The following is an 18,383-nucleotide window of genomic DNA, read 5'->3' on the forward strand; positions in this document are numbered from 1 at the left end:
CAAAAGCCTCATCCCAGGAACCCAGCGACAGCTGGGACATCGTTCTGCTTCACTGATGCCCAGAACTCACAGTAAACGTGGACCTGGGAATTTCCTCTAAAATTCCTCTGTCCGGAGTTCTGACACTCCCGACAAGGTCTGTGACTCAGGGAAAAGCAGCTTAACCTCCGAGCTCAGCTTTCCCATCTGAAATGGGGACACTAGCCAGGCATGGCACATACCTTTAATCTCAGCACTCAGAAAGCAGAGGCAGGGGGATTTCTGTGGATTTGAGGCCAGCCTGGTCTACAGAACAAGTTCCAGGACAGCCGGGGCTACACAAAGAAACTCTATCCCCCCAAAATAAATATACATACATACATATACACACACATGTACATACATGCATGCATACATACTTACTAAAATAAAATGGGGATTCTAGGCAGGTATGGCACCACCTTTAATCCCAGCACTCAGGAGGCAGAGGCAGACTGATCTCTGAGTTCAAAACTAGCATAGTCTATATAGCAAGTTCCCAGTCAACCACAATTACATAGTGAGACATTGTCTCAAAAATAGATGATAGATAGATAGATAGATAGATAGATAGATAGATAGATAGATAGATAGATAGATAGATAGATGATAGACAGACACAGACAGACAGGCAGACAGACAGACAGGGATACTGCTACTTTGGCCCAGGGGCTGTTGAGGGGATGAACTGAGATAATGGGCGCCAGGCCTGGTACACCACCGTACTCAGTTAAGCTCCGGGTCTCTACTGCTCATAACTTTTGGGTCTTGGACATGCTCACACTTTTCTACCCACTCTGCTGCTCCCCCAGTAGCCAATTCCTATGCATCCTTTAAAACCCACCGGCCCTTTGCCGCCTCTTATAGAATTGCTGCAAACAGGTTTTTTAATGAAAAAGTACTTCTGGGACATCCCCCCTGGGCCTTTCTGTCACTGTATCTGTCACATTGGCATGCAATCACCTGGGTATGTATGTTATATGTGTATGTATATAATCAGCTGAGGCTGATCCCAGGACATTATCAGAAAGGGTTAGAAAAAAGTTGGTCAAATCTTGCTGGATGTGGTGGTGCCATGGTATGTTACTGTACACACACACACACACAAATTAGCAAACAAATAAATAATTTCTTTTAATTGGGGTTGGTGGATAAAGGTCCTTTCTGTCAAACCTGCTGACTGGAGTTCAACCCCTATGAACTCAGGAGGCAGAGGAAGAGAAGCACCTCTATTAAAACTCTCCCCTGACCTCCTCATGTGCACAGTGGCGGGAGCATGCCCCATCCAACACAAAATCAATCAACGTTTAAACAATTTTGAAATCACACCTGCAATACCTATACTCATGAGGCCAAGTCAGTTCTCATCCCTACAGGAAAGGACCGGCTGGGTCAGCTCTAACACAACTCTGCCCTGGGTGGGGCACAAGGCCACAGTCCTTGCAAGGACACACAGCACTAAGTCCCGTGACACCTGCTTCAGGAGTCTGCTGTCTGCTACCTCCCTAGCAGAGTAGCAGGACTTTCCAGTGAGTGTCTAGGGGTGTCTTTGGCCTGGTGACCACCTCACCACCACCACCACACTCTACAGAAATCTCCATGGTCATAGTGACCATTTAGGTGGTAAAGGTCAGCTAAGAGGTTAAGTTCCAGGCTACAGTGGCTGGGCAGGTCTGATGTCAGCGGTGACAATCACTCTGTATCCCAGGCTACAGAGATTCCCAAGGACCTAAGCTTTTAGGGACCCCACAGGGAGAAAAGGACTATGCTTTGTCCATCAAAGGAACCTTTTCTACTCACTAGTCTAGCTCCCGCCTCCCGGAAGGCAGTTAGGTCCCTGCTGGAGTGACAGCCTGCAGCTTTTGTTCCAAAGAAATGGCTGTCAAAAAGAAAAGAAGTATATTGTCTCTCTGCTTCTTTCTTTTTTGGTTTGAGACAAAGGCGTCAATTTCTTCCCATCTGTCCCAAAAAAGGAAGAGAATTAAATTTGTTTTTACAAGGATGTCAGCAGACTGCTTCAATAGGGAGTCAGGGGCAGGTTGCTCCCTCAGGCAGTGGAGGAGGAACGGGGACAGGGCAAACAATGACATCCAGGGGAGCTGAGATCCAGGAGAGCCTGGATCAGTTTCTGGGCCACCCTCTGCAGCGAGAGCAAATGAGGGACTCAGGAGAAATGGGAGAGAGCAAAGGGCCACACCGACATCACTGCTATAAAAGCCCTTCTTCCCTCAATCCCTTCAAAGCAGAGTCCGACTGGGGCAGTTCCAGTCCCTGGGAGTCATGGACACCAGGCATCTGATGGACAGCCAGACGCTGGGAGAAGGGGCAAGAGTCTTCTTCCGGGTTCTTATCAAGGGTCCAAGTATTTGGTGAGAATCCTTATTCATGTTACCACATACGGGGGGGCTCAAACAAAGGGTCTCGGTGCTCTGGTACTGAGCCACATACACTAGTACCCCAGGAACCCCAAAAGCATCCATGTTCAGGCTTCAGGATTTAACCTGTAAGCAGAGGCCTCAGCCCCCTGCCTCACGATTTACTCTCCCTACAACACACACTTTTATTGAGACAGGGTCTCACCATGTAGCCCTGAGCATCCTGGAACTCACTATGTAGACCAGGCTGGCCTCTGCCTCCCAGGTGCTGGGATTAAAGGCATGTGCCACCACTTTTAAAAGAAGATTTATTTTATGTGTCTGAGTGTTTCACCTGTATGTATGTATATATGTATGTATGTGTACCATGTTCATGTCTGGTGCCCACAGTTGTTGGAAAGCATTAGATTGACTGCGACTGGGGTTACAGATGGCTGTGAGCCACTATGTGGGTGCTGGGAATCGAACCTATGTCCTCTGCAAGAGAGTCACGTGCCCTTAATCACTCAGCCACCTTTCTGGTTCTACTCCCACTTCTTGACACAAAGGCTTACTCGGTTTCAGGGGTCCCTTTAGAACTTGCTTTTGGGGCCCTTGTTCAGGATCCAGGGAGCCTCTGCTTCTGCCCACTGTCCACAGCCCCACAGGGATACAGGGCTGCGGGTTCTCTTCAAACCAGACTCAGAGACACCCACATAGTTTTTTGGTTTGAGGGTTGGTTTTGTTGTTTGGAAGGTTTTTGGTTGGTTGGTTGTTTTGTCTTATTGATCCCAGAGCCTCACACAAACACCCTACCACTGAGCTACATTCCCAGCCCTCTTTACATTTTATTTTGAGACACTAAATTGCCCAGGCTGTTGGTCCTTAATTTTCCAGCCTCAGCCTCCACTATGACTGGGATTACACAGGCCTGCCCCATCAGGCCCGGCTTGTATCCTCTCTACAGAGAAGTCACGTTGGCCCTAGCCTCAACGAGTTTAGCTGAGTAGTTAGAAAGGTGGTGAGAACTTTGACTCTTCTCCAACGTTGACCATCCCCCACTTATCCTCCCCCCAAGGGAAGGGGGCGCTTATCTCCTGACCAAACCCCAAGCTGCCTTGCCTGAATGCCCTGTCCCCTTATCTTCTCTAAGATGAGAGATCCTCCCCATAACACAAATGCTGGGACTCTCAGCCAAACCAAATCATCGACCCCATCACTGCCCCTCCTGGTTCCTGGAGCTGGAATCCTTGGGTCTTGGACTGGAGCTGGGTGTTCAAAAAGGCCAGAACCCGATGTTATCTCAAGGCGGAGGCTCTGTCCCATTGGAGAGGCCTTACTAATGGATACAGTTTAGGAATCACCAGCTCTGCTTCCTCACCCCCACCGTTCCAACCTGGAGCCTTTGATCCCTCAGGCCCCGTCCCCACAGGAGGCCTCCCCTCTGTGCAGGCCCAATTCTAGCTGTCCTGGTGGTGGCCACAGCCTCCCAGGGAGCTCGGTGTGGCCTCTGGATCACTTCACTTGGGAGGGGCGTTTAAGGGGAAGGTCGGGTAGGTCAGGCGGCAGCGCCACCGCCCGGGCCGTCGGAGGGGGTGCAGGCAGTGACACGCTCACGCGTGGTGGCCTGGCGGGGACGACGGAGACTGCCGGGTTCTTGGCGGCCGCAGGGCGTGCGACAGAGCTGGCGGAAGCAGCGCTTGAAGTTCTCGTCCAGGAAGGCGTAGAGAACCGGGTTGAGGCTGCTGTTGGCGTAGCCCAGCGCAATGCACAGGTGCAGTGCGGCCACCACAAGTGGGTCGCGCCGATTGATGTCCACCAGCGTCCAGACGATGACGAAGATGTGGATGGGCGCCCAGCACACCACGAAGGCGCCCACCACCACCAGCACCATGCGCGTGATGCGCCGCAGGCTGCGGTCCTTCTCCTTGGAACCGGACAGCAGACGCACGCTGCGCAGGCGCAGTAGCATGAGGCCATAGCACACCGTGATGATGAGGATCGGCACCACGAAGGCAAAGAGGAACACGCAGATCTTGGTCACAGTGTCCCAGTACCAGCTGGGACTGGGGAACTGGAGCATGCATACCACTGCACCATCTGAGTCCGGGGAAACAAAAGACGGGGATCAGAGGTCTGTGTGGCTAAGGGGCGCTGTCTGCTTGTCCTCTTTCAAAATGACTAGCTGGGTTGAGATTCTGATGTCTAATATGTCCCTTTACTTGGTGAACTCCGTCTTATGCTTAAAGACCCCAGAATTGGTCCTCATCTGGGAGGTCCCCTTCTGTGTCCTCTCGCAGGTCCTTTGTAAGCCTTTATGTCCATGAATGGCAGTAATAATTTATCCTGACCCGGTAATGGCAGTCATTGTGTGTAAACTCAACAGACCCCCCACCCATTTCTAGAATTGCTCCAGTGGATCGATTGATTTAAACAGTGGACTAGGGCTGTCAATATAATTTAAATATCGCCAGAGTGTCAGATAGAGTGTCCCTGTGTTCAATTCTCAGTACTGTATAAACCTGGGCCTGATGGCACATGTACCCTAAGCACTCCAGAGATGGAGGCAAGGAGGAGCAGAAGTTCAAGGTCATCTTTGACTACATTAACTTCTAGGCTAGGAGAAGGAGGAGGAGGGGGAGGAGGAGGAGGAGGAGGGGGAGGAAGGAGGAAGAGGAGGAAGGAGGAGGAGCAAGGAGGAGGGGGAGGAAGGAGGAGGAAGAGGAGGAAGAAGAGGAGAAGGAGAAGAGGAGGTAAGAAAGAAGAAGGAAGGAGAGGAGGAGGAAGAGGAGGAGAAGGAGAACGAGAAGGAAGAAGAGGAGAAGGAGAAAGTCTGACTCCAGCCCAAGTGTGTGGTCTTGGGCAAATTACCATCTTCAAATTTCCTTATGGTGAGGCTAATAGTCTAACCACGTTTCTTTAGTTACATTTAGATTTGTCGAGTGTGTGTGTGTGTGTCTGTCTGTCTGTCTGTCTGTCTATCTGTCTGTGTCTGTCTGTCTGTCTGTGTGTGTGTACCACACATGCATGTGAAGGTTAAAGGACAATATACAGTTGTCCATTCTCTCCTCCAACCATTCCTGTTCCAGAGATCAAACTCAAGACTGTCAGGCTTGGTGGCAAGCACGTCTGAGCCATGTAGCCAGCCCTACCTGCCCGAAGGACATTTCTTAAGACAGTTGTGAAATAGACTCAGATACATAAGGTGTTTAGCTCAGTGGGGCTCAAACGGTTGACGTACTCACAGGAAAGAGAAGCAGATACATATTGGAGCCTAGAGGTCAGGGCTAGGGCCTGCATCTCAGGCCGATATCAGTTAATGTAGAGAACAACTTTGGACCAGGTGAGGTGGCACACATCTATAATCCCATCACTCAGGAGACAAAGGTAGGAGATTCTTAAGTGTAAGGCTAGACAAAATTACATGTTGAGACTATATCCAAAAGTAAAGTAAAAAAACCAAAGCCCTTCCCAACAGCCAACCCTGTAGGAAAAGGAAGAAGAGCTTGGACCAGAAGAGCATCTCAGAGGACATTGTAGGGCTCTGATGCCGGCTGGGAGCTGGCCCAGGGATGCTCAAGATCTCTAGGAGCCACACAGTAGACTTGCAGCCTACGAGTCATGAGAAAGGGGCTGGAGACCCACAAAACATTTAGGGTAGTTCAAGCTGGCAGGACCCCTGGGGATGATGGAGGATCAGTGTGCTTATGGGTGGTGGTGCTCAGAGAGGGAGGAGGGAGGAGACTCACTTGACTCAGCTCCCAGCAGTTACTGACTCCTAAACCCAAGGCTATGGAGCCCTGCTGCCAGTCAAAACCCATTGCTCAAAGGCTGTATAATGGCCCTGCGGGTCTTCACTTGAGGGTCAAAGTGTGTAAGAGGTCTCCTTCATCATCTTCCCCTTTGCTACCCAGAGCATCAAGCCTTTACAGACTTCTACCCAGGGGCCAAAAGGAAGGCGAGACCTAAGGGCAGGAGCCTTGGGTCGAAGGCCAAGTTCCTGCCAGTGAGGCTGGAACTTAACCACCTGACTTGATTCTGTTTTCTATTTTTCTTTTGATAAGACCTGAGTATATAATATAAAGTGGCCTTGAAGTCAAGATCCTCCTGCCCGAGTCTCCTTGGTTACTAAAGTATAGGCAGGCACACTTCCTTCCACACTTCTTTACATCAAGATGGGGTCATGTGAACAGCTGACACTAGGAAGGGAGAAGCAATAACACTGAAAAGTGGTTATGATTTCTCCCAACTTCCTTTCTGTGTTTATGTGCTGGCCAGATGCCAACAGTGGATGATTTGGGGGCACCTCCTCTGGGAGCCTGGTACCCATAAACTACTCTCCTACCCAATAGATTGTAGTGGCCCGAGAAATAAACTTTTATTATAAGACCCTGAACTCTGAGAATGTTTGGTTTCGCAGCTTTAGTGACTAATAAAGATGTCCTGGGAAATGCAGGAGTCTGCCATTCCCCTCAGGCTATTTTCTGGACCTCGATTTGGTCATTTGGCCAATGGTATTTATTTCTTCTTATTTTTCTTTCTTTGTTTTTGAGACATGGTTTTATGGTTCATGGCCTCAAACTTATTACCACACTAAAGCTAGCCCTGAACTCCCGATTCTCTTGCAGGGCTTATCCTCTTGCACACCTGATTTATGAAGTGCTGGGGATTGGTCCCAGGGCTCTGTGCATGCTGGGTAAGCTCTCTACCAACATAATTGCATCCTCAGGAAGAGCAGCATGTGCTCTTAACCACTGGACCATCTTTCCAGCCCCTCCAGTGGTTTTCAAAGTGGGATAAAGGGGAGTTGGGGATGGGACCATGGCAATCACACCTTGGCCATTTATCCATCTCCCTGTAATCTACACGGTCCTGGCCAGCCAGTTCACAATCTTATTATAAATTCCTTTTGGCCAGCAGCCTTTCAACCAATCATTCACCTACATGAGAGTCGGCCACCCACACCCCCCACTGGCTGACTTTCCACCCTACTGGCCAACCCTCACCTTTCACTGTCCCTGAAACCCACACCACCACTGGAAACCACTCCCACTTGCCCAAATAAATGCTTTGAAAATCCACAGAGGCCCCCAGGTGGCCAGGCCCTCCTGTGGTCAGAGACCCCCGCTGCAGCCCCCTCTCTCACTCACCCCGGGGTTGGGTCACTGCCATGACCATGATGGGGACCCCGACACCTGAAGCCAAGACCCAGATGCATATATTGATCAGCTTGGCCTTGGCTGGTGTCCGGAAGTCCAGGGCTTTGACAGGATGGCAGACAGCAATGTAGCGGTCCACGCTCATCATGGTGAGGGTGAAGATGCTAGTGAACATGTTGTAGTAGTCAATGGAGAGCACAGCCTTGCACAGCAGCTCGCCAAACGGCCACGTTTCCATCAAGTACTTGGCGCTCTGGAAGGGCAGCGTGCTGGTGGCCAGCGCATCAGCCAAAGCCAGATTGAAGATGTAGATGTTGGTGGCGGTCTTCAATTTGGTGTACCTTGGAAGGAAGAGCACAGGTAACTACCACTGGATTGATTTCAGCTTCCATCAAACTGGGGGAGTGAAGGGACTTGCTCAAAGATCGACAAAGGACCAATGTGGTGTCACATGCCTGCAATCCCAGCCCTCAGAAGGCTAACCTAGGAAGACCAGGAATTCAGGACCAGCCTGGGCTACATGAGGCCTTTTCTCAAAAGAACAAAACAAACTAAAAAGATTGGGAGCCAAGGTGGGATTGGATCCCTGAATGACCCAATCGGCCACTACTTCTGCTCCCTGAAGGGGGAAGGATCTCTGGCGCCTGGGAGTCCAGCACCAGGGAGGCAGAAGCAGGAAGATCATGAATTTAAGGCCAGCCTTAGCTATATAACTGCTACATAGTGACATCTTGTCCAAAAAAAGAAAAAGGTAGAAAAGAAAGAATCATATACAATGTAGCCCTGGGCCCAGTGATTCTCTAACACACAGGACAAAGGCAGTGTGTAGTTCAGTTGCCAGAAGGCTTGCCTAGAGGAGGTCAGAGACAACTTGTGGGTGTCCATTCTCACCTGCCTGAGATGATCATATTTCATCTCTACAGAATGAAATTGGGAACTAGACCGTTTACCTGGCCTTTGGAGAATATGATTGGTCAGCTCTGCTCTGAGTGACAGGCTCTGCTGGGACCTTACACCTTCTGAAGTGTCCTCTGCGGTAGCCCAGGGGTTGGGTTCTGGTCATGTTTGGGTCCATCCAGGTCTCCTCACCCCCATACAACTAGAGCCATCCCTCTGTGAAAGCCATGGTTCCTTCCCCTTCCTGTCCCCATGCTGTGAGGAAGGTAAGCCACTTTCACAGTCACACTTAGGGTATGAGCCCGGGTACCGGGCTAGATGCATGCAACCAAACTGTCCCTAACACTCCCAGCATTCTCCACGCTCTGTACTGCACACAGCCATCCATAGAGCAGCTTGTGTGGCTAGCACATATAGCCATAGTCCCTTCTGTACGGGGCCTGGGCTAAGCAGGGACTTAGGTATGGAGGCGACTGTCCCAGAGCAGAGTCTTCATCATAAAGACTGGGGCAGGGTAAGGTTCTTTCTCACATCCTAGACTGGTAAGAAGAGGCCAGTCTGGTCTATAAAGTGAGTTCCAGGACAGTCAAGGCTGTTACACAGAGAAACCCTGGCTCAAAACAAACAAACAAACAAACAAACAAAAACAAAAACAAAAAAAACCCAAACAAGCCTGATGCTTACGGGGCTGGAGAAGTGGCTTGGTGGTTAAGAGTGCTTGTTGTTCTTGCAAAAGGACCTGGGTTCAATTCCCAGCACTTGTATGGAGGCTCACTACTTCCACACGTACCACAAATCCATATAGTGAATAGATATACATGCAGGCAAAGCCCTCATACACACAAAATAAAATAAATCCAAATAAAAAGCAATTAAATAACCAAACCAACCAACCAACCAGAGGCCAGAGAAGGGCAGGCGGGCAGGAGGAATTCCTGGTGTATCAGGTTATAGCTGGAGAGCTCTAAGAGTGGAGAAAGTGACTTTCTGAAAGCAGAGACCAACTGTAGGGTGTGGAAGGGAAAGTGTGCACCCATTATCATTAACCTAGCACTCAGGAAGCTGAAACAGGAGCATTACAAATTTGAGTCTAGCCTCAGCTTCATCTTGAGACCCTGTCTTGGAAAGACAAAAAAATAAATCCTTGGGTATGTTGGTACACACCTGTAATTCCAGCTCATCATACTTCCAAAGGTAACGGGGAACTCTTTGTTTTTGAAAAAGAATCCTTCTACATAGCCCTGGCTGTCCTAGAACTCTTTATGTAGACCAGACTAATCTCTAACAGAAACCTGCCTATCTTTGCCTCCTAGGTGCTGGGATTAAAGGCATGCATGCTCCCACAAAGCCCAGCTGGCCAAACTATCTGTTAACGTTTTTTTCCTCCAGGATGGATCAGAGGTTTGGGTTTTTTGTGGTTGGTTTTGTTTGTTAGAAAAGAGGAGAAGGAGGAGGAAGAGGAGAAGGAAGAAAAGGAAGAGGAAGAGGAGGAGGAGGAAGAGGAAGAGGAGGAGGAGGAGGAAGAAGAAGAGGAGGAGGAGGAGGAAGAAGAGGAAGAAGAAGAGAGGGAAGAAGAAGACTCCCTCATTGTCCTTCAAGACCAGCATCTGTCCCGCTCCCTCCCAAAATAACTAGGAGCAAAAGTTTTGCTTTTTGCTCCGGAATTGCGAGTCTCGGGAAGTGCATCTTCAGCGGGGTGTGGATTGCAGCTGTGTGGGAGGCGGTCTCGAGCCCACAGCTGACTAGTCTAATTTCTCTGCTCTTACACAGAACAATTCCAGGCTGTTCTTTGCCTGCTATTTTGATTTGTGACAGCTCCTTGCATCCCAGGAGGGAGCTGGGCTGCTGCTGAGTGGGAGCCGAGGCTTCTGGGGTCCGTCCCTGTTGGGCTGAGGGGCTCTCCTGCCCTCCATGGCCACACCCTGCCCTGATGGCCTCCTCAGGTCCCCTGGGCTCCAGCTGCAAGACAAACCTCGCTCCTATTCTGCTCTCAGCCCCCAGGGCCTCTCCGAAGCACCCTCTGTGTTGCCTAAGTTGACTCCAACCACCTCTGGGATCCAGGCTCTTCAAACCTACTCTTCAACTAATGTCCTTCACCGTACCTGGCCTTTCTGCCATTCCTTAAACACGTGAAGCCCAGCCCTCCTCAGAACTTTGGGACCTACTGCCACCCTCAAGCCCCAAATTTGCCAAGATTTGCGGGTCACTTAACCAAGCCACATCTCTTCCAAGAGGCCCTCTTCCATCACCTTCTCTCAGTCTGCTTCTGTGTCTCTAGCACATGCCACTGCCTCATGTCCTCACTGAGGGAACTCGCCTTCTCCCAGGACTCTGGCCCCCTGTATGCTCTCCGAGTTAGAGGACTTTGTGACCATCTTGTTCCACAAGCAGTGGGTTCCCTTCGACATGTGTCACAGTGATGCCTTATTCCAGGACTCGTGAGCTCTCATGGACTTCTTTTCTTTCCATAATTTATTTATTTTTATTCATTTTACATCCCAATCACAGCCCCCTCCCTCCTCTCCTCTCAGTTCCACCCTTACAAACTCCTACCCCTACTGTCCCTCCCCTTCTTTGAGGAGAAGGGGCGCCCCCCCCTTGGGTATCACCCCACCCTGGGACATCTAGTCCCAGCAGGACTAAGCACCTCCTCTCCCACCGAGGCCCAACCAGGCAATCTAGGTAGGGGAAGAAGATTCAAAGACAGAAAACAGAGTCAGAGACAGCCCCCACCCCAACTGTTAGGGGACCAACATGAGGACCAAGCTGCACATCTGCTACAAATGTGGGAGCAGAGGGGAACTTGGTCTAGCTCCCGCACGCTCTTTGATTGGTTTGAATTTCTGAAAGCACATCTTGGTCTCGGCTGGGTGGGACTCGATGTAACTGAGGGTGACCTTGAACCCCTGACCCCCCTGACCCCATTTTCTGAGTTCTGGGATTATAGGTGTGAGCCTCCATTCCTCGCCTCCAATATCCACCCCTTTAAATACCCCCCCACACTTTCTCATTTGCTTGTTTCTATGTACACATATTTTTCTTCTCCCACGCATCCTTCTCTGAAAGCCACGGCTTCTTTTCCATGGTTCCAGTGTCCACTCCCGACTTTGAGGACACTGGTCACGTTTGTTTTTTATATTTTCTTCTGCTCTTCATTGTCATCACCTATCTCGACTGCTCTGGCCGCTCTCTTTTATCTTAGAGAGTCCCTTCTATCACGTATCACGTATAAAGACGTGAGATGTGACCAAAGTTCAGTCTTTAAGGTAAGGCCTGAATAATGAGCTGACAGCTGTGTACGTGAGGGTCCTGACAACTAGTTGGTGGAGGCGGGGATTTTCTATAAGGGACTTTCACACGGAGAACATGTAAATAAACCATTTCTAGAGCTGCGTACAGAAGCATGTGACTGTAATACTTATATTTAGGAAGTAGAGGCAGAAAGATCAGTTCAGGGTCATCCTCTGCTATATAGTGAGGATGAGGCCAACCTGGGCTACAGGAGACCTGTCTCAAAGGAAAAATACCAGAGTTTTAATTTTGTTTTGTTTTTCGAGATAAGGTTTCTCTGTGTAGCCCCAGCTGCCCTGGAACTCACTCTGTAGACCAGGCTGGCCTCAGAAATCTGCCTGCCTCTGCCTCCTGAGTGCTGGGATTAAAGGTGTGCACCGCTACCACCCAGCTTCTCCTTTTATTTTTCCTTTTATTTATTTTTTTATTACTCTTTTATCCCTGACCAGAGCCCTTGAAGCCACATGGGAAAGGCTGGGGAGCTGGCTCAGACCCAAGTCCAGTCCCCAAGCCTCGAAGTTGCCTCAAACTCCAGCTCTAGGGGATCTGGCGCCCTCTTATGGCCTCCTCCGGCACTGTATTCTGTAGCATATATACACCTGCACAGAAATGAAAATAAATCCTTTTTCTTTTTTTTTTTTAACCCAGGTAGATAAATAGACAAACTTGAGTTTATAATACGGGACAGGAGGGGGTGGTGTGCCAAAGTGGCCACCAGGTGCTGGTACTAGACTGCTAGACTGCCCTCTGGATATGCCTTCTAGCCACACGATCAGGAAAAGTCACCTCACTTCTTCGCTTTAGTTTTTCTTCTCTAGAAGAGGCCAACACACATTTTAGAAGGTTTGAAGTGACTGAGAAGAGATGTAACAAGCTGAGCAGAGCAAGGGGTGGGACTGATGAGATAGAAGGATGACCGTCGTCTGAGGTAATCATGAGACCCTCAGCCCCACCTCCACCTCCACACCCTGCACAGGCTCCTGATTATCCCTCCAATCTGTTAGGGATCAGGGCTTTTCCCTGGAGGCCCTTTGACACAGAGTCAACCAATACAGAAAGGAGCACAACAAACACTCAAGCAGAAAACGAGAGGGTCCCAGAAGCCCCGTCCCCAGCTCTGTAGCCAGGATCCTGATGAGCAAAAGTTTGCACAGCAAGTGGAGGGGAGAGACCTATAGAACCTTCTCTTCTGAGCCCCAGACTCACGAGGTCTTCTTCTGGACCAGCCCTGATTCCGGATGGTGAGTACCACTCGTGCTCAGTTTTCTTCCTTGGATGGAGATCGGGTGTGCTCTGAGAGAGGATCCGCTCGGCTGCACAACCAGAACCATGATGAATCCATACGAGGTCCCCGGGCTCTGGAATGGGGTTTCCTCAGCTCAAACCTGCCCTCACGTACACTGAATCTAAAGGATTTGCTCCTCGGGCAAATTCAGAGCGCTTGATCCTGGGAGCCCAGAGATAGTCAGAACTTTCCCTCCTTTGTACAAGGTATTCTTGGAGCTAGTCTGACTACTTAGTTGCTTATTTGCTGTCCTGTTTGTTTGTTTGTTTTTTGAGACAGGGTTTCTCTGTGTAGCCCTGGCTGGCCTCGAACTCAGAAATCTGCCTGCCTCTGCCTTCCAAGTGCTGGGATTAAAGGCATGTGCTACCTTTGCCCTGCACTTTCTTGAAGCACTTTCTTGGAATGACTGGGCCGTGGTAGTGCATTCCTTTGATCCTAGCATTTCAGAGGGAGAAGCAGGTAGTCTCAATGAATTTGAGAGCAGTCTGATCTACAAAGCAAGCTCCAGGTGAGCCAAGGATACATTAGCAAGATCTTGTCTCTACATAAATAAATACATACATACATACATACATACATACATACATACATACATACATACATACAATTCTTGGAGCATCTTTCCTTTCATGATCCAGGCCCTATACAAAAAGCCTTGTCTCTGCTCATCTTTACCACAACTGTGAGTTGATCCCATTCTACTGGGTTGGTAGTGCATGCCTATAATTCCAGCACTTGGATGACTGAAGCAGGAGGATTGCCAAGAGTTCAAGGCCAGCCTTGGCGATAGAGTAAAACCCTGTCCAAAGGGGGTGGAGGGAAAAAGGAAAGAAAGAAATGTCTCTTTCTACAGATCAGGGAAGGAGATAATGACAGAATTAATTCAGACTCAGACCTATACAGCTCCCAGAGCTCAGAGCTACTGCCCCATGGCTCCATTACTGTCCCCTGCTGTTCAGTTTGTCACCTGGACTCCTCCTGCCCTGGTGATGGGTCCAGACAGGAGGCCACAGCATTCAGCTGGTTTTTACATGTTCCAAGTCCCTCTGGGTGATAGGGAGACAGCCTGCTCATGGTTTGGGTATGACCAGACTTATTAATAACATCACAGGCATAACGACAGGCCCAGGGGGCAAGGTGGAAAAGGCTCACTCATAACAAAAACGCTCACCTCTGTCTAGGCTTTCTGGACAGCCAGAGTTGCCTCTGCTTCAGTTTGTTTCCACGGATAATAAACATCTATTGGACATTTACTGTGTGCAGGCACACAGAATAGCCATTTACATCATTTAATCTCCACAACACACCATGGGGTAGATAACAATTATAGACCTCAATTTATCAAGTGTGGTAATGAACTTGTTGAGATTGCAGTCATGGTGAGATCCGAGTGGTCTGCCCTGAAAGCCGGCATTTCCTCTGGACTCGGGCTTTAGCTTCTCCCCTGCACGTGCTGTGGGCTGAGTGTGTCCCTCACACACTCCTGGACAAATACAAGAGCCCGAGAGCAAGGATGGCATTTGTCTCGCTCCCCTAAAAGCCTGGCACCGACAGCAGAAACAAGCACAGAGCAGGTACCCAGGACGCGTCTGGAATGGATGTATATAAAGATGTCTGCCTTCCACATCAGGAAGGGACCGTGACCTTTTCTCTCCCACTCCCAGCTGTCTGGGTAAGGACAGGTAGAGGGGGCACATTGATGGGTGCCAGTGGATGGTATCAAGGTACCCTAATCTTCAGAAGTAAGGAGCCACAGACTGAAGGGCTCAAATCAGGGCATCTGTTCTTTATCATCCCTCCCTCCTCCGTCCTCTTGGCCAGGTCCCCGGAAGGATGCCAGGGCCTGATCCTCTTTGCCCTGAGTCTGAAGTGAATCAGCCCTGCAGGTGGTGAGAGAAATCTTCGCTCATTTATCCAAGGGAGCTAATTTGATTTTAACTAAATGGAGGTGGTAATGATGTTGTTTTTCTCCAAAACAGGGGCGTGAGACCTAAAATCAACAGCCGCTGCTGCGGCTGCTGTGGTGGTTGCGGCAGTGACAGCCCAGTTGACCTTGTGGGACCTCAGGAGACAAACTTGACATGGTGGCTTCAGCCTGCACGAAAAAATAGCTTTGGTCCCCAACCAGACCCACTGTAGATCAGTGAAGTATTTACAATTAATATTCCTTCTAAACGTCTTTCAACTCTGCAATGTAACGGCTATTTACCGGAGAATATTCAAACACAGAATGGCGGCAGGTATGAAAATCAGTGTCAGCACTGAAAGATCATCATTGCGGGTACGGTGCCAACATGCTAATGCCATGTTCCGTGCAAGGGAGCATGTTCGAAGACTGTCACCATCTTTTAGCAAAATGCTGTGGCCATTTTTCTGTATTCATACACAAATTAATATAGTTTTTGATGGCTGCTTTACGGCAAGCTTTTTTTGCACAGGGCCAGAGAGTAAATATTAGATAAATAATAGTCACTACTGAGAGTCCACAAGGTCTCTGGACTATATTATTCTATTGTTTTTTTAAGTGTATGAGTGTTTTTTGCCTGCATGTCTGTCTGTGTACCACTTATGTGTCTGGTACCTGAGGAGTCCAAGAAAAGGCCATCACATTTCCAGATCTGGAGTTACAGACACGGATTAGGAATAGAACCTGGTCACTCCCTGGTAGTCTAGTGGTTAGGATTCGGTGCTCGCACCGCCGTGGCCCAGGTTTGAATCCTAGTCAGGGAAGTAGTGTTTTAAAAGCTTACTCTGTATTTATTCTATTATTTCTGGGGCTGGCGAGATGGCTCAGCAGTTAGAGCACTGACTACTCTTCCAGAGGACGCAGGTTCTCTTTCTTTCTCTCTTCCTTTCTCTCTTTCTCTCTCTCTCTCTCTCTCTTTCTTTCTTTCTTTCTTTCTTTCTTTCTTTCTTTCTTTCTTTCTTTCTTTCTTCCTTCCTTCCTTCCTTCCTTTCTTTCTTTCTTTCTTTCTTTCTTTCTTTCTTTCTTTCTTTTAAAGATTTATTTATTATTATACTGACTTCAGACCCATCAAAAGAGAGCATCAGATCCCATTACAGATGGTTGTGAGCCATCATGTGGTTGCTGGGATTTGAACCTCAGGACCTTCAGAAGAGCAGTCAGTGCTCTTACCCATTTATGTGAAGACATAAAAATAGAAAATTTTAGCTCAAGGACCATACGAAAAACAGTGGTCCATGCCTGGCAGTACAGGCTTATAACCCCAACAACCTGAACTGAAGGAAGAAGATCATGAGTTCAAGGCCTCAGTGAGGCAGCATAGCGAGACCCTGTCTCAGAAAGGTGTAGGCTGTGAGAGTGTTTGCCTGAGACTGAATAAGCCACATGTGGTGGTGCAGGCCTATCGTCTCAGCACTCAGGAGGCAGAGGCAAAAAAAAAAAAAAAAAAAAAACCAAAAAACCAGGAGTTCAAGATCAGACACATGGGGCAGGATCTGAAGATGATGAGATGCAGAAGATCCTGTCTCAGTAAATGCAGACTGACAGACAGACAGACAGACAGACAGACAGACGTACTAGACTGGGAGAAGCTGCTCTCACCTAGGAGTCTGGAGTAAAGTCAACTGGAAATCCTCCATGAAGGACATGAAGGCCCTTTCCACTCTCCTGCTGCCATACATAACACTGTGATCAATCCTCTGCAGGCACAACTAACTGATGAGTGTCTTGGGATATGACGTCTGGAGCTTCAAAGCCGGAGGAATATTCAAAGTGAGAATAGCAGATACTCCGGACAAGTTCTGTCTAGGAAGGCGGTCTGGGTTGGAGGAAGACTTCATCCCACTGTCAGGACACGTCACAAAGCATGCAAGTTAGTTCTCTCTTATGACCTCCCAATTGTATCTCTCAAAGGCAGCCCCCCCTCCCCCGAGCCTGAGTGCCCCTCCCCAGGTACCACAGAAGAAGGAAAACAAGCAAGCAACCTCTCTCCCACCTGCCAACACTCTGTCTGGCTCTCCTCGTGGAATCATGGGATCTCAGTCTAAATTTAGACTTAAAAGTTCAGAAATTCCCTGCTCCCTGCCCCTTCATGATACGGGCTGAGGACTGAGGTGGTCGCTCCCCCATTGCAGGAGTGTCCCCTGCAATGTGAGATTACTGGGGAAAGGGCATTTGTAGATGGAGCGAAGGAGCCTGAGGTGTGAGTACCTGATTATAAGGCCGGGACCAAACTTCAAGTGTCCTCCCATGAGATATAGGGAGGAGGGGGCCATGTGAGGTAGTGATGAGAGAGATGTAGGCACAAGCTGAGGAATACCTGGAAGCCCCCTGTTCCTGGACAGGAATTGTCTGGAACATGGGTACTCCCCACTTTGAACATTCCTTCTAGCTCCGAGATTCCAGCAATCTTTTCCCAAGAAAGAGGCAAGGAAAGACCCCTCCTCCCAATGGATGGGGCTGGGAGAGAGGGATACTGCTCTGTTGGCACCTTGTCTCTGAACTTGGGATTTCAGAACTCAGGCAACTATGAGACACAGAGCCCAGAGTCTGACCTTCGGACCAGAGGAGGTTCTGATCTTAAGGAGGTCAGACTACACCTACTTCCCTCTCCACGGATGATGGAAGTGAGGCCTGGAGAAGCCGCACAGGGCCAAACAGAATCAGTCTCCTGACCTCTGGGAGGCTTCGTGCTTTCTCCTTCTCTGAGCCAGGAAGCTAAGGCTCAGCAGAAATCCAAGAGCTTGTCTGGGCCTCCAGGGACTCTGGCAGAGTTCCAGGCTCCCAGGTGTCTACGTCATCAGCTTCCATGGGCTCCCAGGTCTGGTCACTGAGCAACCCAGGTTAGTTCCCTGGTCGGCAGTCTGTAACAACCATTGTCACCTCCACCGTGCCATGACGCTGCATTCCACCAGGCTAGACCATGACACTGACCTAGATCATCTTGTTTGCTCAACCACTCAAATCGCCGCCACACTCCCCGCCATGCTTCCCTAACTTTACGGTGGAGAAAAGTAAGCCTCGGTGTGTAGGTTGAATTGAATACCATGCCCAGGGTCAACCCGTGAGACCTGGCAATGTGCCCTTATGGGGAACCAATGACCATGCTAGGTTAGGGTATGTCCTAAGCCCCTCCCCTCAAACACTGATATTGAGACTAGGGCCTTGGGTACACCGGCAGAAAAGCACTGAGCTACATCTCCTGTCCAAGTTCTATCCCTATTAAAGGTTTCGTTTCTTTGTGACCTTGGGATTGAACCCAGGATGTTGCCTCTACCATTGAGCTCTCTCTCCAGCATCCTGGTATTCTTGTTAATGTTTATTTATTTGGGGTGGGGGTGATACCTGCCATACCGTGCATGTGGAGGGCCAAGGACAGCTTTTAGGAGTGAATTCCCATTTTGGGGGTTTGTTTG

General features: G+C 49.3%; 1 protein-coding gene and 1 non-coding gene across 3 annotated transcripts in view; one reads left to right on the forward strand and one right to left on the reverse strand.

The window, feature by feature from the left end:
• Positions 1-591: 591 nt before the first annotated feature.
• Oprd1 (opioid receptor, delta 1) overlaps positions 592-18,383 on the reverse strand; it is a 34,299-nt gene continuing 16,507 nt past the window's right edge. Inside the window, exons 2-4 of one of the 2 annotated variants that reach the window (XM_006538628.4) lie at positions 16,570-16,812; positions 7,523-7,872; positions 592-4,472 (exon numbers count right to left, since the gene is read on the reverse strand). In XM_006538628.4, the coding sequence (XP_006538691.1) occupies positions 3,931-4,472; positions 7,523-7,872; positions 16,570-16,649 (972 nt within the window). In that variant the 5' untranslated portion in view covers positions 16,650-16,812 and the 3' untranslated portion in view covers positions 592-3,930. The remainder of the gene's footprint in view (positions 4,473-7,522; positions 7,873-16,569; positions 16,813-18,383) is intronic. The other variant, NM_013622.3, reaches the window with a different exon arrangement.
• On the forward strand, positions 15,663-15,734 carry n-TAcgc3. The gene has a single exon. It is a non-coding gene; the product is annotated as a tRNA-Ala (tRNA).

This window comes from Mus musculus, chromosome 4 (genome assembly GCF_000001635.26).
Source record: "Mus musculus strain C57BL/6J chromosome 4, GRCm38.p6 C57BL/6J".
In the NCBI taxonomy this organism is placed as follows: domain Eukaryota; kingdom Metazoa; phylum Chordata; class Mammalia; order Rodentia; family Muridae; genus Mus; species Mus musculus.